Below are 23,310 nucleotides of genomic sequence, written 5' to 3'. Positions count from 1 at the left end.
GACTCCTGGGCGGGGATGCCTTCCGCAGAGCAGGGACATGTCCTGCCGGCCCGTGGGGGTGTTGGCTGCTCACAGCCCCTGATGCAGGGACAGCCGCACACCCTGTCTGCCACCCTGAGGTCGGGTCCTGAGCAGCTCGGCTTGGCTCTCACAGTGCCCAGGGGCTGTGGCTCAGTGCCCTTCTCTGTCCTGAGCTCTGGGACGGACTGGCCCGTGCCCCTGGTGCCTGCCCACAGTGGGCTACCCTGAATGTGGCAGAGTGAAGGGGGCTCCTTCGTGGCAGGTGGGGAAAGGGGCTCGCTTGCTTTGTGCCTTCAGTGACCAAGCGCAGCTCGCTGCAGAATGCCGGGGCTGGCCACCCGGGCGGCGGGGTCAGGGTTTTATAGAAATAACGAGCTCCATACAAGTAACCAGAGAGAAACACAGAGGAAAAGCTCATGTGGGGACTCCAGTGATCGCCCCTGGGGCCGAGTTTTGCTTAGACTGCATGGGGAGTGGTTGAGGCGGGCGCACAGGTGGCAGGCCCCACGTCCCACACCCCTGAGGCCCACTGTCACCTCGGGCATCCCCATGCCAAATGCCTTTAAACAACTCACACCTGTATCCCCTGACCAGATGAGCCCTTGGAGGTCCCAGGGGCCAGGACGTGAGAGACAGACTTCAGCACTCTGCAACCTGCCTTAACACTAGCCCGCACCTTTCTGCACGAAGCCAATGTCCTTGAGACACAAGGCCCCGCCTGATGTGGTGAGCCAGGCCGGCACTGGGCGGCTTACCATGGCAAAGCCCACATCTGCCTTTTTGAGGGCTGGCCCATCGTTGGTGCCGTCCCCGGTCACGGCCACCACCTGCCGCTGCTCGCCAGTGCTGCTGTCGATGATCCCTGGAATGCAGAGTGGGTCCTTGTCTGGGGGCTGTGGGGGCAGCTGGCTGACTCGGGAAACCCCTCGGGATCGCGACCGTGCCAACCACCCCCAATCCCCTGCCCTTTTGTCGCCTTCGGGGTCAAGTCCTTGTGCCTCGACCGGCAGCCCTGCTCCCCTCCTCCTGCCCTGGCCCATCCCCCAGTGAGATGACACAGGGTGGTGTGACTGGGTGGGAGGCAGGTGGTAAAGTTGTCATCGGTCAACTATGAAGTGTCATCGGTCAAGCACTATGTGACTTGGAGAAATGTCTCCCCGTCCTGGGCCTTAGTTTCCCCATCTGTTACAATGAGAGGCCATTCTCTAGTGGTGTCCTCCATTCATGCTGCTAGCCAGGGAAGCAGAGTGAGCTCTGGCATGTCAGCCCTTCGAGGGCGTCTCCATCATTATCCCCATTTTCCTGAGGAGGAAACTGAAGTTTAGGGAGGGCCATGTCCAGCAGCAACACGTGTGCAGCCCGGGACCCCGCTTCCTAGGCAGGCCCTGGAGCTTGGCTTTGGGAACCCCGGGGCAAGAGCACATGTGCGGACGATGGCCACACCCAGCCAGCATCATGGCACCTCAGGAAGGGGCACGGCAGGGGGCGGCAGGGGGCAGCAGGGGTGAGCGAGCTCCCTTACCTTTGACCAGAGTGTGCTTGTCGGTGGGAGACGATCGGGCGAGGACCCTCAGCTTGGGCCACACCTTGTCCAGACGCTCCTGTTCTATCTGGGAGGGGGAAGCACACAGACGCTGCAGAGCCTGGAGCGGGGGAGGGGGTACCGAGCAGAGGCGGGGGGGGGAGGGGGGGGGGAAGAAACAGCCAGAGCCCCGGAATGAGGTGGGAGGGCAGCAGAAGCAGGAACTACCTCGCCTTTCTCGTTGCGGATCCGCCTGTTGAACTCCTTTCCCTCCAGGCACAAGAAGTCCTCCCCGGGCTGGATGATGCCACACTTGGCCGCGATGGCCCGGGCCGTGTTGATGTTGTCCCCGGTCACCATGCGGACTGTGATGCCGGCACGCTGGCATTTGCGGATAGCTTCAGGAACCTGGAAGAGACAAAAGGCATGGGTGCGGCCACCGAGGCGAGACACATCCGCATCTGGGCTGAGCCCTGCCCTCCGTCCGGCTCCGCAGCACCTCTCCTTCGTTCCCTCAGCATGACCCCCACCCCCACCCCCTGACCCCAGGTGCCTCCTTCATTGCGCTGGGCCCCGGGACCGGCGACGACTCGGACCCAGGCCCTGACACAAGTAAAGCCGGGAGAAGCCACTGGAAGCTTTTATGCTGTTGAGGGGCACCATTGGAGTCTTGTCTGGAAAGGTGACCACAGAAATCACCAGCTCCATCAATCTCATTTTCCTCTGCAAACTGGAGGTCCAGAGCGGCCGAGCCAGGATCGGCCCTGGTTACCAGGCTGGCTGCCAGGGTGGCTGTATCACTTAGCTCTGGAAGAATGGCAAAGAGACCTCTGTCCCCAGCTACCCTGCCAGATGGCAAGGCCAAGGGCAGGCCTGTTGCTTTGGGGCCCTGACTCAGGGCAGGCTTCTGGCCATCAGCTGGCTTGTGGCCAAGCTCTGGACACTTCTCACTTGTCCCCCCCCCCCCCCCCGCCCCTGCCGCCCACCATTTTACAACATAGAACCAGAGGCATTCACAGCTATAGGTTCTACATGATAAGGTATTTTCACTACTTGGAACCAGTAGACACGTGGCTGAGGTAGAGGGGTGGGGGCAGACTGGTTATTGTGGAGTAGAAATGGTTGTGGCCAGGGTCCTGGCAGTCCAGGGACATTGCCCTCCTGGGTCTGTGAGGTGTTCTGGCACCCGCCAGCCTAGGAGCAGCACTGAACACCAGCCGGGCGCCTTCGGCCTGGCAGGGGTGGGGGTGGGGGGGTGAACATCTCCATTCAGAAGGGGGGGGGCCGTCAGGTCTATGCGAGCACAACGCAGCTTTATGATTCGGCTCTGCCGTTTGGACACAGGCCAATCATCCATGCCTCAGTTTCTCCCTGGCCTGACGAAGGGCAAGGCCCTGTGTCTCCGGGGATGGCCCTGTCGCCCACAGCAGCATGTTCTCTCCCTGCTCCCCCAGGCTGCTGCTCCCCGTCCCCTCTGCTGCCATCCGCTTCCTCCCAGGCCAGCTTCCAGGTGTCCCCTTTCTGCACAGAGAGGCCCCAGTGTCCTCAGAATGCGGGGACACACTGCTGCCGAGGGCCTGCGGTCGCTGTGTACACGTAGCGAGCATTGACTGTGGAACTGGCCGGTCTTAGGCGCCTGCTCCGGTATGTCAGTGAATACCTGTCTCCTGAAGAAAGGCCCAGAAGCCTGTCCTCCCTCGTCTCAGCAACGCGCGTGTTTTCAGGCTAATCAGCAGGATCGGGGTGGCCCTGCTTCTGACATGAGGTGGGTGCCACTGGAGAGGCCCTGGGAGGTGAGAGAGGGTCCCTCCCTGCCTCTGGCAACCCGCACCCCTGTGGCTTGCTCTCTTCCCTTGGGGCCCGCTCGCTCTCCCTGTCTCAAGGCTCTTCCGTCTTTATGGACCGGCAACCCTCCCCTTTGCTTCTTCGCTCTACAGCCTGTTCGGCTTCTGCCCAGTTTCTCTGTTCCCTCTTCACAAAAGCTCTTGGTAAAGCCGGCTACACATGCTGGCTCCTTGCCTGGCCCTTTCCTTCAAGTCTCTTTGCAGGCTCCTCCCACCTCCGTCCCAGCTGTCCACTCACCCTGCGACATCGCTCATATAAACATGCTTCTGGAATCTCTCTCCGGCCAGGACCTTCTGCTCTGAGTGCTCCACTCCTGCAGCTACCTGCCCACTTGACATCTCTGCAGGGATGTCCCGAACATCACTTGGCCCCAACCGAACCCGTGACCGGGGACAGCCCCCTGCCCCCCAAACCTGCGTCCCGTCGGACTCCCGCTCCAGTGGCCCAGTGCCGCCTCCTAATCAGAGCCCTGGGAGGGGTGCCTGACTCTCCCTCTCCCTCGCCGCTCCCTCCAGCCTGTCAGTCCTGCCGGGGAGGTCTGACCTGGAGGACCCCGGGGCCCTGCCCTTGCCCACCTTTCCTAACCTTTCTGGGCTCCAGCAGGAAGTAGTGTGAGAGTGGCGAAGGCACCAGAAGGGGGCCGTGCCGTGGAGGCCGTATGGGAACCAGGGCTGCCCCTCCACCCATCCAACGACCCGGGCCGCTCCCGGACCAGAGGGTGGCTACCTCGGGCCGCACGGGGTCCTCGATGCCCACGACGGCTATGCAGGTGAGGTCGCCCACGACCTCGTTCTCATTGTCCCAGTCGGGCTCCTGAGCTGCGGGAAAGTCCCGGTAGGCAATACATATGGTGCGGAGGCCATCGCAAGCCATGGGCTCAATGATCTTCTTCACCATGTCGTCCCGGTCCCGAGGGCGGAAGCCGCGCGGCTCCCCGTTGCTGTTTAAGATGTTGGTGCACCTGGGGCGGGGACAGAACAACAGCGTTGGTGCCAGTGAAGCGAGGGGAGCCGGAGCAACGGAGAGTCTCGGCAGGAGTCGGTGTGAGCCCCGCATTCAGCGCGGCAGACAGGCTTGTACAAGGAGGGAGGCGTTCTGCCTCCTGGGGCCTAACGGTGTACCCTCCCCAACCACTCACATCCTTCCCAGAACCTCACGATGTGGCCTTATTTGGAAATAGGGTTGTTGCAAAGTCACGGCGAGGTCATACTGGTTTAGAGTGGGCCCTTAATCCAATGACTGGTGTCCTTATCAAAAGAGAAGAGAACACATGGAGACACAGACGCACACAAGGACAAGGCACCGTGAAGACAGAGGTGATACGTGTACAAGCCAAGGAGCCCCAAAGACTGCTGGCCATGGCCACAAGCTGGAAGAGACGAGGAAGGACCCTCCTCTGGAAGCTTCGAAGGGAGCGTGGCCCTGCCCACACCTTGATTTCGGACTTCTGGTGTCCAGAACTGTGAGAAAACAGATTTCTGTGTTTTTAAGCCATCAGATTTATGGTCCTCCGTTCTGGAAGCCCCAGGAGCTGGAAACTCATAGGCTGGTGTAGGTGAGGAGACCCTAGAGTGCAGGGCTCACCCCAGCTCTTTGTGGACTCTCTGGGGTACATTGCTCTGGCAATGCCATGGAGTGTGGCCGTGACAAAGAAGCAGGATTCAGGTGCGGAAGAAGAAGGAGCAAAGGAACCGAGGTCCCCAGAGGCAGGCATGGCGGAGGGGCGAATGGGAGCCCTGGACAGACTGGTGAAGGAGGAAAGGAGGAGCTGGCAGGGACCTCGCCCTTTTGTGGAGTCACTCACGTAACTCTCGCAACACTCCCAGGAGGTATTTCTGTTGTCTCCACGTAGGGGAAACTGAGGCTGTGCCGGGGAGTGAGTCGATGTCCACACGGCCAGCAAAGAGGAGAGCCAGGAGTGGGGCCCAGCGCCCAACTACAGGAATGGGGCTTCTAGCCACGGTACCTGCCAGAGGCTGAGGAAGCACAGAAAGAGAGCTGGGGCCTCCAAACCCGGCCGCCACACCTCCTGGGATGCGGTAGGACAGCTTCAGGGGGGAGGTGGCCTTTGCACCCAGGTAGTATGTGCCTGGGCAGAGACTTGGGGGAGAACATTTCTCTCTTAGAAGGTGGCCTTGGAATAAGTGAGGAGCCAGGTGGGCAGGGCAGAGCAGCGGGGGGGGTTTGGGGGGGCACTTGGAGGTGGAGCTCCATGCTCCCCGCCCCACTCAGTTTTTATAACAGCTTTATTGAGATATCATTCACACACCACACAACTTATCCATTTAAAATGTCCAATCCAGGGGCGCCTGGGTGGCTCAGTCGGTTGAGCGTCTGACTTCGGCTCAGGTCATGATCTCACAGTTCGTGAGTTGGAGCCCTGCATCGGTTCTCTGCTGTCAGCATGGAGCCTGCTTGAGACCCTCGATCCCCCTCTCTTTCTGTCCCCCGCCCCATGCATGCGTGCTCTCTCTCTCAAAATAAATATTTAAAAAATATTAAAAAAATATAATGTATAATTCAGTGGCTTTTAGTCTAGTCGCAGTGTTGTGCCACCATCACCACAGTGCACTTTAGAACATTTCCATCACCTCTAAAAAAAGCCCTACACGAGGGACACAAGAAGTAAAGAGACAAACAGGATTTCATCAGTGAAAAACACATGCACCTCCAAGAATGAATGAAGACAGTGAAAAGGCATTTGCCAATCAGGTATGTGCTAAAGATCTCTTACAGGACAACGACAAGACCACGAATAACTCAAATCAAAGACGAGCAAAGGACTTGAGTGGCTGTTTCTCCCAAGAAGGCACACAAATGGCCTGAAATTTGGCCATTTCGGGGCCGACATCCCTAGTCATCAGGGAAATGCAAACCAAGCCCCTGTGCGGTCCCAGCTCACGTGTACTAGGATGGCGATAAGAAGAGCGATAAGGAGAAGCTGGGGGGATAGAAAATGGTGCCCTTGCGCGAGACAGTTGGGTGGTTCCTCAAAAAGTTAACCTGTGTTATGGCAGGACCCAGCCTTCCGCTCCCAGGTATGTCCGAGAGAACTGAGAGTACGAACCCCAACGAACAGCTGTATACCCCTGTTCACGGCAGCGAGGCTCACAGCAGCCCAAGGGTGGGGGACTGGCCGAAGGCCGAATGGATGAACCCTGACAGCGTTCTGCTCGGTAGAGGCAGCCTGACACATGGGCCATATATCGTACGATCCCGTTTATGTCAAATGTCTCTGATCAGCAAATCCATACAGAAAGGAGATGAGTGGCCATCAGGGGCTGGTTGGGGGTGCGGCAGGAGGGACTGTTGAATGGGGACAGGGTTGCCTTTGGGGGGCTGGTGACGAGAACGTTTTGTAATGCGCCACACCGGGACTATACTTGCTGTGTGTTTTCACGAGATTACAATGGCCACTTTTACGCTATGTCTATTTTACCACAACAGTAAACTCAGAAGCCTTGCACTCTGCAGTGCCCAGCCCTAGGCTGCCTCCCGTCGCCCGCTCACTTTTTCAGCAGGATCTCCGAGGCGCCCTTGCTGAAGAGGCGGAAGCCGCCGTCAGGCATGCGGATGACTGTGCTCATGGACTTGCGGACCGAGTTGAAGGTGTACACTTTGTAAAGCTTATCTTCTGGAATCTGCTCCCGCACAGGCTGGAAGTCCCGCTTCAGGTCCAGGACAAAGCCCAGCAGAGCACACTCCGTCTTGTTTCCCACTTGGCGTGGGAGAGCGCCTTCCTTCTCTGGAGGCTACGAGGCAAGGAGAACCAGCGTGGCACTGGGGGCCCAAGTCTCCCCTCCTTGCTGTCCCCAGGACCCCGGCCTGGCTGTGGCCACCATGTCTTTAGGGTGTGGTGGCAGGGAGCCGAGGAGGGCCTCCATGCGGACTCCAACGTGGGCAGGCTTCCCACCACTCACTGGGCTCAGAGGGGGTTTCCAGAACCTGCAGGTCCCTCCCAGAAGCCAGGGCAGGAGTCCAGAGGGGCCCTGGTGACCCCTGATGCCGCAGCCTCCGGCCCGGCGCCCTGCCCTCATCCCACCCCGACCTGGCCCAGCCTGCCGCCTGCTCCCTGCTCACTAGTATTTTGGTGGTGTAGGCACTGTTGATGGAGATGGCGTGGACCAGGAGGTCGAGGATCTTGGGGGTCAGGGTGCTGGGGGCCGGAACCTCTTTGTAGTGGGTGTCCCCGAGGTAGGACTGGACCACGGTCATACGGTTGGTGGTGAGCGTGCCCGTCTTGTCTGAGCAGATGGCTGTGGCATTGCCCATGGTCTCGCAGGCATCCAGGTGGCGGACCAGGTTGTTGTCCCTCATCATTTTCTGTAAAGGGCATAGATGAGGGCTTAGGTAGCCAGCTGTCCTCGGAAAGGTTGGCCCATGGGGTAGGGGAGCAAGAGGTCATCAGCCGGTCATGTGTCAGCTGGCACATACCCTCGCGGCCGGGTACTGCTTGGAGTGACGGCAGAGCGGGAGGACTCTCGTGAGACAGGCCAAGCGGTCGACTCGCGGCGCTCCCTCTTCCCAGGGCTCCCCGGGGCCTCCCCCCTGCCCATGGCCCCCCGCTCAGGTCATTGGCTGTCTCTGTGCTCCCCCCGCCCAATGCCATCTCCCCCCACTGTCTCCCGGTGTTCTCGGCCCTCTCCGGATCACCCTTTGCGCCTGCACCCGCTTCTGCAAGGGACAGCAGTGTCCTCAGACCTGCAGATGCCAGGTCTATCCCTCCACCTGACTGCCGTCCAGCTCATCCCAGCCGCCCCACTCTCCCCTCAACCGATCCCAACTTGCTTAATGGCTTGGAACGCCAGTTTCTGGGTCTGTACCCTAGTATGAAGGCATTCTCACGCGTACTGTGTTTATAATTATTACCTTGACAGAGTAGGCTAAGGAGATGGTGACAGCAAGAGGCAGGCCCTCCGGGACGGCCACAACCAGTACAGTGACACCGATGATGAAGAACTTCACAAAGTACTGCACGTAGACGGGCGTGCACTCCGCCAGCCACACCCGGCCGTCCACGACGAAGGTCTCAATCACAAAGTAGAGGACCAGGATGATGACGGTGATGGCAGACATCACCAGCCCTGCCCAGCCACGGAAGCCACAGAGGGTGGGTGCGGGAAAGGGAGTCGGCCGGGGCGAGGGAGGGAGAGAGCAAGAGCGAAGGAGTGGTAAGGGAGGCTGCAGACCGCGCCACGGCCAGCCAGGTCGGGGGAGGCACTCGGTCCCCAGCCTTGCGGACGGACGCTTGGAAGCCACGGTTTCCAAATGGGGGCCGGACCGGCCCCTGCCGGCCACTGCCGGCCCCTGGCGGGGTCCCCTTGCTACCTGGCCCGCGCCCCCTGGAACATCCCTTTCCCACTTGCCCTCCACAGCCTGGCCTCAGGCCCGGGAACCTGGTGTCCTCGCCCATTGGTGGCCCCTGGACCACACGTCCGCTGGCCCTACCTGCTTTCCCGATCTGCACGGCCAGTTTGGTGAGCTTGCCCTGCAGGACCGACTTCTCCTTCTTGGGCACGCTGGCTTTCTTCTTCTCCCGTTCCTCAGTCTCCCCACCCTCCGCACTCTTCAGGGGCTGCATTTCCATGGCAACTGCCCCGTCCTGCTTCTTGGCTGCGCACAGAGGAACCCCACAGCCAAACTTAGGGCCCAGGCAGCAGCTACAAGGGGCTTTCACAGGGAAAGACGTGCCACACCATACGAGAGGAAATGGGGCTCAAGGGGTTTCTCTGCTTTCTGAGTGTGACCTAGCCCAGGGGCTGTCTCCTCTCCCTCCCGTCTCCCTGGCAGCTCAGGCCCTCCCGAGATGGGTGGGAGGCTCCAGTGCTGCTGTGGTCAGTGCAGAGACGGTTGTCTCGGGCTTCTCAGGGGAAAGGAGGACAGACACAAGCATGAGCAACTTTGGGCACACAGACAGGATGGCCAGCCCCATAATGCCCCAAATCTCAATACCTGACAGCAGAGGTCTGGGGCCCAGGGAACGTTCCAGAACCTTGAACTGAGTCAGTGGCCCACTGGTGTCCAAGCACCGCCCCCCTCCCCAGGAGGCCTAGGAGCCCCTGCGTTCTTCTCCCCTGCTCCCTGCTTAGGCTGTCTATTCTCCTGTCAGCCTCTCGAGTGGGCGCGTTGACTTCCATCAGAGCCCCGGCTCGCTGTGTGCCCCTCCTCAGACCGCTCCCTGGCTGCAGGTGGCTCCTGCCAGAATGGGCCACCATGGGCGAGCCTCACACCTCTCTCTCCTCTAGCTGCCTCTTCGCCTTCTGTCTGGGACAGGTGGTGTCCTCGTGGCTCCCTCACTGGGTCCTGCTCTCTTCACACTGCCCCTGACCCACAAGGCTTCTTGTCCCCAGGGGCCTCAGGCCAGAGCCCACGGCCTCAGTGATACTCAATGCCCCACCCAGCTGGGTCACTCTAGTCTTGCGCCCCACTGACTGGCACTTCCTGCCCCGGCCTGGGACCCTAGCCATCAGGCTGTCCCCCTGACCCAGATCCCTCCCAACCTCAGCTATCCTCTGAATTCTAGTTTGCTTGTCTGACCCTGTCTTGGTCCCTGGGCCCCTGGGCCCCACAATGCACTTGAGTCTTGCCCCTGGGTCCGTTTCTCTGCGTTCTGACCTTCCTGAGGGCAAGTATCGTGCTTTACACCTTTGGATTCCCTCCAAAGCCCCTCACCGCTGACAACCCTCATCCCAGCCACACGGCATCAGCACCTACCAGGCATTTGGGCCAAGAGGAGAGTGGGTGTTGGACCGGCACCCGGTCACCCTGCCTCAAAAGCCCAGAAGAAAGGCAGCTGGACCGGGAAACCCACAGGCTTGGTGTGGTCTTGGGTGAGTCACCCTCTCTGAGCCTCAGTTTCCTCACGGGTGATCTTTGCATACTTCTGGCAGGGTCTGCACAGGGGCCCCCCGCCCCACTCACCTGGTCTCTGGGTGCTGCTCCAGCAACTGATGCGGGCGGCCCCCCACCCTGTGCCGCACCCCTCCGCCACCCCACCCTGAGCACGGGGCGCGCATTACCTTTGGTCTGGCTACTCTCCATCGCCCCATCCTGCTGCTTGCCTACAACGGAAGAGGAATGACAGACACGAAGGCTTCAGAACATCCACGTGGCCCTGGCACATGCACACGCACACGCACACAGGACAGCGGGACACAGACAGCGAGGCCAGAGAGCGCGGTGCAAAGGGGCGGGGAGGAGGGCCCTGTGCTCCCCGGGCCTGCTCTGATGCCCTCTCTCCACCTCTCGGCCCACGAGAGCCACACTCTTGGCTTCCCAGACGAGGGCCCGGCCCTCCAGTGAACTCCCCGAGCCAGTCCTGGACGACCCCTGGGTCATGTGTGCCCAGCAGTGGGGGAAGTCTCTGAAAAGGTTACCGCCACGGGGAGTGAGAGCCGCCAGGTGTCTGGTCCCAGGTCTGCCACGTTGAGCAGGGCCCCCCCAGTCGGGATATGTACCCCCCCTCCACAGGAGTGGCATGAACTGTCTACCTAGGTGGTCCCTGACCCCTAGTGGCCTAGCGGTCAGCTTTCTGTGCAGCGCAGCCAGCAGTCAGCTCTGCAGAGTGTTTGGAGGGACAGAGAAGGGAGACTCTAGAAACCTGCTGGCCTTGAATGCCCACATGGGTGTCAGGCACCCGGCACTGGAGGGAGCAATGGTACACGGAATGGGCTGGGCCCCAGCTGGACCTGTGTGTCGGCGGCGGGGACGGGGGGCGCATTCGTGAATGTGGTCTGCAACCACAAAGCCCGCAGCTGGGTGTTGGGGACCAGGGCAGTGACTGGCTTCCAAGACCAAGGTAAACGGCGCTGGCAGTGAGGCCAGCACTGTGCTCTGGGTCGGGCTCTGTACCAGCCCCTCTGGCCTCATCTTCCCTAGGGCATTGTGGTGGGGGCATCAGTTCAAAGAGCTCTCTTAGGGACCACACAAGTGCTAGCCCGGGATCTGGAAATGACTGACGTGTGACAGGAGGGGTTTGTGTGCTGACCAATACCCAATAACTCATGTCACTGGGGATCCAGGAGCGCAGGCAGGGTGCCAGGTGGCTTCTAGGCAGTGGGGTCTAGTCTGGGGGCCCCAGGGAGGAGAGAGAGGCCCCCTCCCGGCTGGGGTGGTATGCAGGTTGTCCCTCTGTCAGAGTGGGGAGGCTCAGAGGTGAAGGAGACTCCTGGGGGGAGAGGAGACACCTGTAGACACACGGTGACAATGCAGAAGGGCCCAGAGAGGCCTCTGGAGGAGGGAGGGACGTGCGGGATCAGCACTACAGGAAGAGGAAGACAGAAGCCCAGGGAGGGGAGGAGGGGAAGGAGAGCACCTCAAGTAGGAGGGCGACTAGGAGTCAAGGCCAAAAGGCAAGAAACAGGTTGAAGGGCAGCAGGTGGCCTGGGAGCATCGGGCTGAGAGATGGGGTTGAGAGGCAGCAGGAGTGGGGATGGGGGCCAGGGTGGGGCGCTGGCTTGGCCACCGCAGCAGCAGCCGGGCCTTGGGCTCACACCTCGGTGGGGAGTTGTGGGTGCTGCTGCCCCTGCCTGGAGCCTGGCCAGCTCTGTTCCCCTCTCCTCCAGCCCACCCCCCTCAGGGTTCCCCTCTTCCAGGGAGCCGGCTGTGGAGGTGCCCCCTCTGACCCCTCAGTAGCTCAGCCTAGGGCAGCTGAAGTAGAGGGAGGGTCAGACGAGCCAGAGCTGGGGAGGGGCCTGGGGGGACTGGTGGGGTTTTGTCAAGGTTGAAGAGGAGGGGCCCAAAACCAAGTCCTGCAGACCACCAACATCTCAGGGACAGGGCTGCAGGGGAGGAGAAGGCTTCCCTGGAGAGGGGGATGGGTACCCCAGTCCAGCCTGGAGGAGGCCCAGGGCCCACCCACCCGCCTGTTTGCCTGCCTGCGGCCCCTCGGCTGTTCACGGTGGAGAGAAACTGCGCTGAGCCCCGCAGGGAGAGGATGCTTGGTGTGGCAAATGTGGATGAGGGTCTGCTAGTGCTGGCTGGCTGCTGGGAGACGGGGCCCACGGAAGCTTCTAGGCCACATCAGGTCACCCACCTCCTCTCTCACTGTCTCCAGGAGCAGGGCAGCCTAGGGCTGGAGACACTGGCACATCCTTCCTTATGCTGGCCTGTCCCCTCGCCGCTTGTTTGCCCGGTCTAGGTGCCCTGACTGACTGATGTAGGGCTGGTGACCGGCACCCCTCTGTCTCACTTCCCCCCGGGGACCCTGGCTGCGGGCTTTCAGCACACGCTGTCTCCACATGTGTGCAGCTTCTTTGTACTCCGAGTGGACCCAAGCGAATGTTCTCGAAGGCACACCTCTAGGAAACTCTGCTCCCCGCCTGGTTCGGGGGAGACCCAGGTTAGATCAAGGTGAGTCGTGACCTGGTGCGGGCCTGAAACAAAGAACCGAACGGGGTCCTGCCTGGTGGGATTGGGACTCCGGGCGTGGGGTGGTGCTGAGGACTGCTCCATAGTTTTTTTCTGAGGACTGGAGGAGACAGAGGCCACGCCTGGGGCTCGGGGCAGTGGCGAAAGGAGGCAGTGGGACGGCCGTGTGCCAGGGAGCTGGACTCTCACAAGACAGTTGTCCCTTGACACTGTTTTCCCCTGGGCCCCCACCCCATCCCAGCTTCCTCTGGCCTCAGACATCCTCTGGGGAGTCCAGTCCATTTCGATTGGGAGCCCTCTACCTCTGGCTGTATGACTCACATCTCCCTGGCTGCCATGTTGGTGGGGCCCTCGGCACCTCACCACGGGGCGTCAGCACACCCAAGAGCGGGCACAGGGTCCCTGGGGGCACTCTCCCAAGCCAAGGCGGCTGGCCTCTGTCCCTCCAACCCCGTCCCTCCCCAGGCAGGGCACTCCCCCCACCCTGGCACACACTTCCCAAAGCTTTTGGGCAAAGATGCCAGAAGCAGGTCCTCCAAAGGAATCGGAAGAGAAGGTACGGCCTCCCACCGCTCAAGGCTGGCTCTCGCTGCAGCTGGGAACCGGAGGTCACTATTTCCTTACCTTTCTTATCCTTCTTCTCCTCTTCCTCCCCACCAGCTCCAAGCAAGGTAAAGATGATTCCTGTCTGGGAGTTGACACCAACAGCAGTCACCACCATTCTTCCAGAACCTTCCATGACATGGGTACCTGGGAACACGGGGGACCGAGACAGATTTGCATTGCTTGAGGGAGGCGTGGCTGAACACCTACAAGTTCTCCCCCAGGAATCCCAGAAGCACGAACTCGGTGTTTGGAGGCCCCTGGAGGCTATGTTGACCCTAATCCTAGAACGAAGCCTCATTCCTGGCTTGGAGGGGACCCGGAGGCACACACATGAGCAGCTGCTTGCCCAGAAACACAAGGTGAGGTCTTCACAGCGTCCACCTGGGGCCTCCAGCCTCTCTGTCCTGTCTCACACTGCATTTGCCACCGGGATAAATGCTGGGCTAGGCCAAAACGTTCTAGGAGCTTTCTTCAGGATATTAGGGGACCTTTGAGGCGGGGAGCACCCATTTCCTTCCCCAGTGGCTAGAGCGACCACCATCAGGCCTCCCACGGGCCACTCTGGCCTCTTGGGGGCAAAAACTTCAGACTCCCCAGCCAGAAGGGCGACTCAGGAGGCCTGCGATTGAGGGGGTGGCTGGGCCAGATGGCTTCCAAGGCTCTTTGGTGCCGAACTGGTCCAGAGGGCAGTGCCAGCCTGCATCTTGCCCCCGCCCCCCCCCCCCCCCCCACAGCTTGGCCAGTGCCCCGAGGCCTCACCTGAGAGCAGCATGGGGTCTTTGTCAGCTGATTTGCGCACGTGGTCCGACTCGCCTGTCAGGGAGCTCTCATCAATCTTGAGGTCATTGCCTTGGATGAGCACGCCATCAGCAGGTAGCAGGTCTCCTAAGGCCGGCCAGGCAGCCGGAACCACACGCTGTGGGTCCAGGTAGCCTTCCGCCCTGCTGCCTCCCGCCTGCCCCAGGAGAGGTCTCGAACCTAGGGGGTGGGGCCCTCTCCCTTCAGCTTCAGGCTCCTCCTTTCTGGAGAGGATCTGCACCTCCAGCCCTGTCATCTGGCCCTCAAATCCCGCCCCCTACGGCCTGCTTCCTGGGGCTCTGTCTCCAGCTTGAGCCCCCCCCACCGCCCACTGCTGCCCCTGCCCCGCCTTGTCCCGCAGGTGAAGGCCCACGTACCGGGGGGGGGGGGGGGGGGGGGGGGGGGGAGGGGGTGGGGAAGGCCCTTGCCAGATGCACTCACCGTACTTGACCTGTGCGATGTCGCCCACCACCAGTGCGGCCACTGGAACCTGCAGCAGCTGGCCGTCCCGGATGACGGAGAACCTCTGTTCCTGTTCGATGCGGCTCTGCAGGCCCCGGAACTGCCTCTCCTTGCTCCAGTCATTGAAGGCCGTGACCAGCACCACGCAGGTGACCGACAACAGGATGGCGGCTCCCTCGATCCAGCCTGCCTCGGCCTCCCCTTCGTCTTCTGCCCCAGCTGACACGTTCCCGCATGCTGCACCCGAGGACAGCAGGGAAGGGTGGGGTGGCAGGAAAGTCACGCTGAGGCCCCTCGGCTCAGGTCCCATTCCTTCCCTCCTGCCGGGTCCTCCCCTGCTCACCTTCGCTCTCCTCTCCGGGCGGTGCATAGAATGAAAGGCCCAGGGAGACGATGGCAGCTACCTCCAGGATGATTAGCGTCACATCCTGCAGGGCCTCCCACACCAGTTGCAGGAAGGTCTTGGGCTGCTTGGGAGGGATGAAGTTCTGCCCATAGATCTGCCTGCGTTTCTCCAAGTCATTGGCATTGTTGGCCAGGCCTGTGTGGTGCAGGGATGGAGAGCAGGGACACAGAGCAAGAAGATGGGAAGGGCCAACAGCGTGAGGCCCTGCCCCTTTCTCCCCTGCTCGCCCAGAGTGCCTGTCTTGTTCTCTGGCCTGAAAGCCCCTGGAAGGCGGGAACTGCACCTGCCCGGTCCTCCAAGCCTTTCTGCAAACCCCGAGGACAGGTATGTGGGCGTGTGTGCCCTCCAGCTGCCTGGACAGCTCAGGCGTGCGACTCGCAACAATGTGGAGCCCCTGGTATGAGGAAGGGTTCGGTGGTCCTCCTGATATGCTTGGGGACGTCTATGGGCTACGGTGGGTCCCTTCAGAGGGAAGATGGGAAGGACGGTGATAACGGCCACCACGGGGTAGGGGTGGGCAGAGGGAACCCAGTTGGGCCAGGGATGGCCAAGTGTCACCTGGAGACAGGAGAAGAGAACAGCCCAGGTGTTCGCAGGAGTGCAGGGCTTGGTACAAGACTGGGGTGGAGGGCACAGGTGTGGCAGCCTGCTGTCAGCCTGGCCCTGGGCTCAGGCCCAGATCAGGGGTAGCTGATCCCCTGTGGGCTGTGAGTGGGCCGAGGTGCTCGTACAATCCCTCCAGGGTCCAGAGGAGGAAACTGAGTCCAGGGAGGGAAAGGGCCCTGTGCCTGTGAGTCGGAGCTCTTGCTGGCAGCCCAGGACTCCTTTGCTGCCCTGTGCACCTGACCCTAGGTCAGGATGACGGGAGCCTCACAGATGCTAAGCCATCAACAGGGGGGCGTGGCCAAGCCATGCGCGAGGGACACAGAACCTGTGTCATCTGACGAGACGCGGGAGACAGTCGGCTCTGGCGGCCCCAAAACATCGTCAGTTTTGCCCATACCGTTGAGCATGGGTGTGGCACCCGTGGCACCAGGAGGTACGTAGGAACTGCCCCTGCCCCGAGCTCTCGTGGCCGTCAGGAAGGAGTCAGCTGCCTCCTTCCTAATGCTTTCCCTAGACCCCACTGCAGTGCCAACCTCGAGCTCTGAGCTGGGGGTCACGGCGAAGGGCAGGGATGGGACATGAGCTCCCTGCCTTGCCCACGCCCCCACCTATTGCCTCCTCTGGGGCTGCACATGTGGCACTTGGTGAATGTCTCTGAGGCTCTGGGATTGTCAGTGAGTGATTCATACTGATGCCACGGTGTCCCCAGGCCACCAGGCAGAGGAAGAGGAGAGTGAAGGGTGAAGAAGCCGGTCTCAGTGGGGACCCCTGGTGGCCAGAGCAGGTGAAACATGTTGAAGGAGGGCTGAGAGGCTGAGAGGCCTGACCCGTACTTCTAGAGCCCTGGGAGGCCCCCGCCACATCGCAGGCACTCTAGTGTGTTGGGGCTGGGGTGAAGGGCTCAGAATCAACATTCACCAAGGGGCGAGCTCCGGCTTTCGAGGCTGGGCCCTTACCTTACTTCCCATCCTTGGGACAGCCCACTTCCCACCCAGGCCCGCACCAAGCCCTCTGGGGCTCTGCCTCTACAGCATGAGTCCCCTCAGGCCCATGCCTGGAGCTACCAGAAGTCTCCATGTGGAACTGACATCCAGGCTACCTCCTCCCGAGGCCAGACATCCACTTGGCCACCCTCCCCAGAGGCGGGCCCGCCGGACACCGACCCCTGGCCCCACCCTCATCCCTCTGGATGCTGTTTCCTTCTAGGCCTGAACCCAAGGGTCCGGCTCCACACTGACACCTCGTGGGCAGACACTGGACTGCAGTTCCCGGGGGCAGGGAGCTACCGGCAGGGCAGATGGGGGGCGGGTTCCCCAGCTTATGGGGGTGATCTCAGCTGGCTTGGGAAGGCACATAGGACTTGATAGCAAGGAAGTGTTAAGTGGGGTGCAGAAAGAGTTGGGAGGAAGGAGGGTGGCTGTCCACTAGGCAGGGAAGGGGCCTGGGGAGGGGCAGGGTGGAGCCCACCAGAGGTGGAAGGCCTGACAAGAGCAAAAGCCCACAGCGGGCACAGCCTGGGCACATCTCTGCACCCAGTGGGGCTGCGGCTGCCCCTGCCCTTCTCCCCAGGCCTCATGGTGCCTGGGCCTTGCCGGGGCTCCGGTTTCTGAAGGCTGCAACTTTCCACCTGGGTGTCTGGGACAAGCTCAGGACCTCAGCTCCTAGGGCCTGGGGTCCCAGCTGAGGGCCTGTGCCCCACTCCTAACTGAGGCCTGCATCTTTAAGCTACAAGAGATATGAAAAGTGAGGTCAGTACTATGGAAGTGCTTGAACCCCCGCTCTCCCAGACACCCGGAATTTCCACTGCCCCTGCCTTGAGAAAGGGCACGGATCTGGAGACCCTCAAGAGAGAGCCCATGGGTCCCTGTGCCACCATAAGTCTGCATCCTGCCTGCCTCACCCCATACGCCAGATTGTCCCCAAGGGAAGCCAGGCCCTTGGGGCCCCCTCCCCAGGAGTGAGCTGGCTCCCTTCCTCCCCTCCCACTGTCAGCCTGTCCCTTGGCCTTGGGTTGCCCTTGATACTCTAGCAACGCTTCTCTCTCCCTTGCCCTGCACCAGCCCAAGACCATGGCCTTCCTGTTGGGCTTGGGGGTCCAGACAGCTGCTCAGGTACTCATGTGGGGGACAGAAGGTAGCTGCAGCCCCTCTGGCTCCAAGCATGTGCCCAGTCGGCAGGCCCCCACAGCGGCCCAGGTCCAGGTGCTGGGGCAGGGGCCGGCTGGTTGGCTTGGACACAGATGAGTGTCCTGCCCAGAGCAGAGGCCAGATGCCATCAGAATTGGATTAGGACCACATCGTGCGGCTCTTGGATAATCCGCCCTCTCCTTTCCATGACTGCTGCTGGTAAAGGCCAGACAGGGGAAGGGCTGGGGCCCAGGTCCCCCTGGTGGGCTTCCCACTGAGCTTGGCCCAAGACCCGGTTCTCTGGCTTCTGGAATCCTCTTGGATAGCTACAAAGCCTGAGCCCATTGACGTGCTTATTGCCGGGAACAGACAAAATCCCCCCCCCCCTCAGTACACCATGCACGTCCCCACGCCCCCCACCCTTCCCAAAGCACCCATCTGCCAGCACACCTTGCCAGGGGATTGATGTGGGGCCCAGGGTGCGGCTAAGCTGGCCCCTCCTAAAGCTCAGGCCACTGTGTCTGGGCAGGAGCAGGGACATCTGGGTGAACACTCCAGGGCCAAGTCGGCAGGTGTACTGGGGGCCAGGGCTCCTGGGCTTGGTGTGGGGAGGGGTAGTCCTCGCACTGCTCATTCTTCAGGAGGCAGGTCAGGCCTGGCCGGCTCCCTCTGCTGCGGCCTGGCCACCCACCTGGGCACTTGCCCTTCTCCATGCCCGCCCCTCCATAGGCACTGGGCGAGCTCCAGAGCCGCTGTGGCAGAATCAGGCAGGTTCCCAGGGGCCTTGACATTTTAAATATTTAACAAGGCCTGACAGGCAGAGGAAAGAGCTGCCAGCTGAAGCCCATCTGCTTCCTTTTATCTGGAAGAGGCCAGAGCCCTTGTGGCTAAATGGCCCTCCACCCCAGCCTCCCCCCTTGCCCCAAATCCTGGGCGGAGGGGGGGGCAAGGAGGGGGGAAGGAGAGAGATCCCTCTGGCCCCGAGCCAAGCCATCTGCCCTGATAACACAACACACCAGGCTGGGTCCCTTTAGAGCACAAAACAAGAGAACCCAGGCGGCCCTGAGAAGGCCACTTAGGCTTGGAGTTCCTGACCTGGTTGGGTGGGCACCCTCTCACCCGGCCCTTGGGCCCATCTCCTCCCGGGTGGGCCTTCTCTACCCCCTGCTCCAGCCCATGTGCCATCCACAGACAGGGACAGGGAGCAACAGACAAGGGTGATGGCCAGAGCCCTGGGTGGACAAAGGTGTGACAGCTGAGATGGGAGCTGATGAGATCAATCAGGGCTGGCTGAGAACAGGCCTGGCACTGGGCTGGGACAGCCCTAGCAGCCTTGCCAGGGAGGTGCCAGCTGGGCCAGAAAACACTCCAACTCCTGGAATCTGGGGCCAAGCCTGGGTCCTGGTGGTCCCGGCCTCCCAGCAGACCCAGCAGGCAGGACCGGGAAAGGCTGGTGCAGAGCAAGGCACAGTTTTGCCTCCAGTGCAGGGGGCAAGGGCTACAGGGCTGAGGCAGGGACCCAAGGTGGCAGTCAGGCCTCTGCCTCTGGAACCTTCTAGACAATGCTCCTCAGCCTTCCTCAAGGCTCTGGGCAGCAGATCTCCTCAGATCTATGCTGCCTGAGGCTTGCACCTCTTTGGCAGGGGAGAATTCTGCCGCTGAACCACCCAAGCACCAGACTTGCTTCTTTGCTTCTTTGGGACAGCCTGTGGCCAGTGGCACCTCCACTCAGCACTCTGCCCCCCCTTTCCAGAGAGAGCCCCCTGCAACCCAAGCCCGCAGAGGGCCGGCACCCTCGTTTTCCTGTGCCCCTTAACCAGACACGGGGCTGGGCACACAGCCTGGAGCATACAGACAGGGGCCTGGCCTTCCTCTTCCTCTGTCCCACCTTGTTGCCCTGTTGCCCAGAAGAGCTTCTGGGGTTTCAATTTGGGGCCCAGCCTGACACCGTGCCGTCCTCTTCCTTCCCTCCTCTTTTGCTCGATTTCTATTTAATCCAAAGAAGCGAGAGCAGGGAGCTGCTGCTGATGGAGGGGGTCAGGCCACGGCTCCCGGAGGACCCCAGGTTACCCAGAGGACGATCCCCCTCACCCCCCTACAGAGCATCTCCCGCTCGGTGGTGGCGGGGGCAGGATGGCTTCCTTGGGAGGGCACAGTCAGGGTCAAGAGTGCTTCCGGAAGCTGCTGCAGAAGCACCACCCGGTCCTCGACCAGGCCCGCCCCGGGGGTACGGGACGTCTTCAGGATGGCCCTTGGAGACTGGGGGAAGTGTCCGGTGGCCCATGACCCTACATCCCTGGCGCACTCGCGGCCTGCGCTGGGGCTCTGCTGGGAGCCTTACCCTCTGTGGGCGAGGTCTTCAGCCTCCTGCAAAGCCCACTGACGTCCCCGTAGGCTTCCTGGACCTTCTGCAGCGCCTCAGCCCCTCGGAGCTCCATGAGGGAACGCAACTCAGCCAGTGTGCACCCAAAGCCGCCCGCATGGGGGGCCTCCCGCTGCTGCTGGGGCTTGGGGTGAAACTCGATGGAACTGTTGGCCATGTCGCCCATCCCGCCTGTCGTGCCGGGAGGACAGGGTGCCCGACCTCTTCACAGGTGCGGCCTCAGCTAGGGGCAGGCAGCCACCCGAGGTCCCAGTGCCTGGGTGAGGTGTAGTGGAGGGAGCTGCAGCGGGGAAGTGGCCGAGCACGGACACCTGGGGAGAGGTGAGAAGAAGCCAGGGGCGAAGTTGAGACAAGACTGAGGTCCACTCTTCCAGAACGTTCTCCGAAAATCGGCACTCAGTCTGAGCCATGACTTGCCGATTGCAAAATTCACCTCCTAGGCTGGGTCAGTGGCCCTCATGCCCTGCCAGGCCCAGCTGCCAGGCCATCCCCTAGTCCTGCCCAGCCCGAGTACCCAAGGCGGGAGGACTCGCTTAGGTGGGGAAGGAGGGAGCGTTCGTGTCTCCTGGAAGGGGTCTGCTGTTGCGATATGGAGACTCTGACTGCCTCCCAAATCCGTCTGGGAACCCACACCGAAGCAGAGGTGATGTCCTGGCGTTGATTACTGGCACGGGTGGGTAGGCTATCTGTGCCACAATTCTCTCATGTCCGTGCCCCACCGTGGGTGAAAGCTTGTCCCCTCTGTCATGCTCCCTGCTCTTGCCTGATTAACACTCGCCCGGTGTAGCAGATGTGCTATAAATTCCCTGCAGCGGCCTGGCACAGCCTCTGGGGCTCACGGTTTCAGGCTTGGAGCTGTGCGGGGGGTCCAGGGAGCAGGCCAGGCCATGGGCGGGGCCAGCCGGGAGCCAGGTCAAGACTTAGTGTGCAGGGTGTCTCTGCTGCCCCGAGGGCACCTGGGGGGTCTGGGGCAAGGAAGGGAGGTGGCCTGGGGGGAGGGGGTGAGGAGGGAGAGGGAGGGCAGGAGGGGAAAGGAGGGGATAAAAGGAGTAGAAGAGGAGGGGTGAAGGAGAGGGCGCATAGGAGAAGGTGGAAAGCAGCCACAGGTCACTGGCGACTTCCCCATCAGCCCGCCCACAGCACGGTGCCGTCCCCTCCCCTCCACACCCTTCTGCCCTCCAGGCGCTGAATTGGGGGGCTGCCCACAACACACACACAGGCTGGGAGCATGAGTGCAAGCATCCCCAAAGGTCAAACTCCCAGGATTAAACTAGTGTCAGTGCACATGGCCTTGGCCTTCACAACAGCAAAGAGGCCTCCCGACGGCATGGCTCAGTTGGGCCCAATCTTTTGCCTTTGGGGAGGCTGCAGGCTCCGAAGGATCCTCTTGGAAGCAAAACTTGGCTACCAATCCAGGTTCCTGATCTAGAACTGCCCATGGAAACACAGCCCAGAGCCTATGGCGCCTACTCTCAGGAGAGGACCCACCTGTTACTCAGAGCCCAGGGGACACCAGAAGCAGGGGTGCACCACAACCCTCAGGGGACAAGACCGGCCCGAGGGGGTTCAGAACATGTGGGGGCCTTAGTTCCTCTGCACGCTTGACCCTGCCGTGTCCAAAAAAAGGCACATATACCTAGGGCAGTCCTACCCAGGAGGCCTGGGACCCAGGGAGGCACTTCAAAAAATGCCCATCAAAAGTGATCCCCATTTTATAAGTTTGGGCACCTAAGTGTTAATCCTTTAGACAGTTTCCACATGGAGCAGCCTTCGGTGCCGGAAGATGTGGGAACAAAATGGCAGACACGAGAACGTGCCGTCCTTTCCACTCCCACGCATCTTCCCACTGCCCATCCTTCCACTTTGTCATCTACTACAGGCCTGCACTGGTCATCCGTGCTGGGGACACAGAGGTGACAGCACTGAGTGCATCCTTGTGCTCTCTGGCTTGGAGGTGGGTTCGCAGCAGGTGACAGAGTGATGGACAGAATGGTTTCCGCTGGGGGTAGGGGCAGGGAAGGCCTCTTGGCAGGGGCGCGTTTGTGAAAAGACCAGAACAAGGGGGAGGAGCGAGCCGTTCTTCTGGATGAAAGAGTGTTCTGATCCTAAGGAGAAGACAGGTAGTGGGACGGGTCGGTGGGGGAATGGGGCTGCAGATCCCACGGGGCCACAAGTGACATGGGCCATCACCGAGCAGACGGCTGCCGGGTGACGCCAGACTGGAGGGGCAGAAGCCTAGAGATGAGGGAGGGCTGCAGTCAGCTGCTAGGTCATTCGGCACGTGGGGGAGAGGGCGGAGGCAACGCGGGTGACCCTGAGCTCCCGGCAGCACCGGCACGCAGAGCTTCAAGCGGGCAAACCTTTTATTTCCATGGCACGTGGGGCTCCTTCGGGGGTGCTCTGCGAATGTGGCCCACGCACCTGGGTGGGAGCCGTAGGAATCACTGGCCCGTTCACCAGCGCGGGAAACAGAGGCTTGGCCACTGGGAGACCTGGCTGTCCCGACCTCAGGCCATCTCAGGAGCCATTGGAGGCAGCGTTGGTGGCTTTTGACCTCTCTAGATGGCCTTGACTGTCACCCCCACCCCTGCCTTCGTCCTGCCAGATTCCTTCCCCAGTCCAGACTGTGGCTCAGGACAGCGCCCCTGCTGGGTGTCCCTTCTCCCCTCCTTTCTCTGACCCCGAGTGTCGCTGCCATGCGTCTCCCTTCCCACATACCAGGCAACTTGGGTGAAACTTGCAGGGCTGGGCTCTGTGTCCCCAGCCCCCTGGCCTGTTGGCTGCTGGACGGGAGGGACAGGGGCTGGTTCACGTGTGCGGGCATTGGTTTGCCATAGGCACAGAGCCCCCGGCGAGTAGGTCCCGGGCACACTCGGCTGCTGAGAGAACACCCATCTATGGGCTGTGTGGGTCCCGGCAGGGGTGGGGGGGAGTCAACTGTCCCTGAGCACAGCACCGTGGGGTGCCCTGTAGGCCCCTCCTCCCAGGCTGAGGGGAGTGATGAGCACAAGGGAGGCTCTGACGCCCCTGGCAGGCAGGCCCCGGGCCTGCATCCCACACCTTCCACCTAGGCCCCAGGGGCTAGCTATGTGCCCGAATGGCCCCCACTGAGCTGTGTAGGGACTCCGCGGGGGTTCTTTCTAAAAGTGAAGTCAGATGAATGATT

General features: G+C 61.4%; 1 protein-coding gene across 4 annotated transcripts in view; it reads right to left on the bottom strand.

Annotated features, from left to right (window-relative positions):
• ATP2B3 (ATPase plasma membrane Ca2+ transporting 3) overlaps window positions 1-23,310 on the bottom strand; it is a 61,955-nt gene that overhangs the window by 23,642 nt on the left and 15,003 nt on the right. For all 4 annotated transcript variants that reach the window (XM_058712187.1, XM_058712188.1, XM_058712189.1 and 1 more), the window contains exons 2-15: window positions 20,103-20,455; window positions 14,967-15,164; window positions 14,603-14,860; window positions 14,123-14,248; window positions 13,382-13,507; window positions 10,408-10,449; window positions 8,837-9,001; window positions 8,258-8,472; window positions 7,469-7,711; window positions 6,899-7,140; window positions 4,115-4,349; window positions 1,772-1,951; window positions 1,544-1,631; window positions 777-883 (exon numbers count right to left, since the gene is read on the bottom strand). In XM_058712187.1, the coding sequence (XP_058568170.1) occupies window positions 777-883; window positions 1,544-1,631; window positions 1,772-1,951; window positions 4,115-4,349; window positions 6,899-7,140; window positions 7,469-7,711; window positions 8,258-8,472; window positions 8,837-9,001; window positions 10,408-10,449; window positions 13,382-13,507; window positions 14,123-14,248; window positions 14,603-14,860; window positions 14,967-15,164; window positions 20,103-20,310 (2,433 nt within the window). In that variant the 5' untranslated portion in view covers window positions 20,311-20,455. The remainder of the gene's footprint in view (window positions 1-776; window positions 884-1,543; window positions 1,632-1,771; window positions 1,952-4,114; window positions 4,350-6,898; window positions 7,141-7,468; window positions 7,712-8,257; window positions 8,473-8,836; window positions 9,002-10,407; window positions 10,450-13,381; window positions 13,508-14,122; window positions 14,249-14,602; window positions 14,861-14,966; window positions 15,165-20,102; window positions 20,456-23,310) is intronic.

Source organism: Neofelis nebulosa, chromosome X (genome assembly GCF_028018385.1).
Source record: "Neofelis nebulosa isolate mNeoNeb1 chromosome X, mNeoNeb1.pri, whole genome shotgun sequence".
Lineage (NCBI taxonomy): Eukaryota > Metazoa > Chordata > Mammalia > Carnivora > Felidae > Neofelis > Neofelis nebulosa.
The sequence above is the reverse complement of the archived record's forward strand: the minus strand, read 5'-3'. Positions and strand labels throughout refer to the sequence as shown.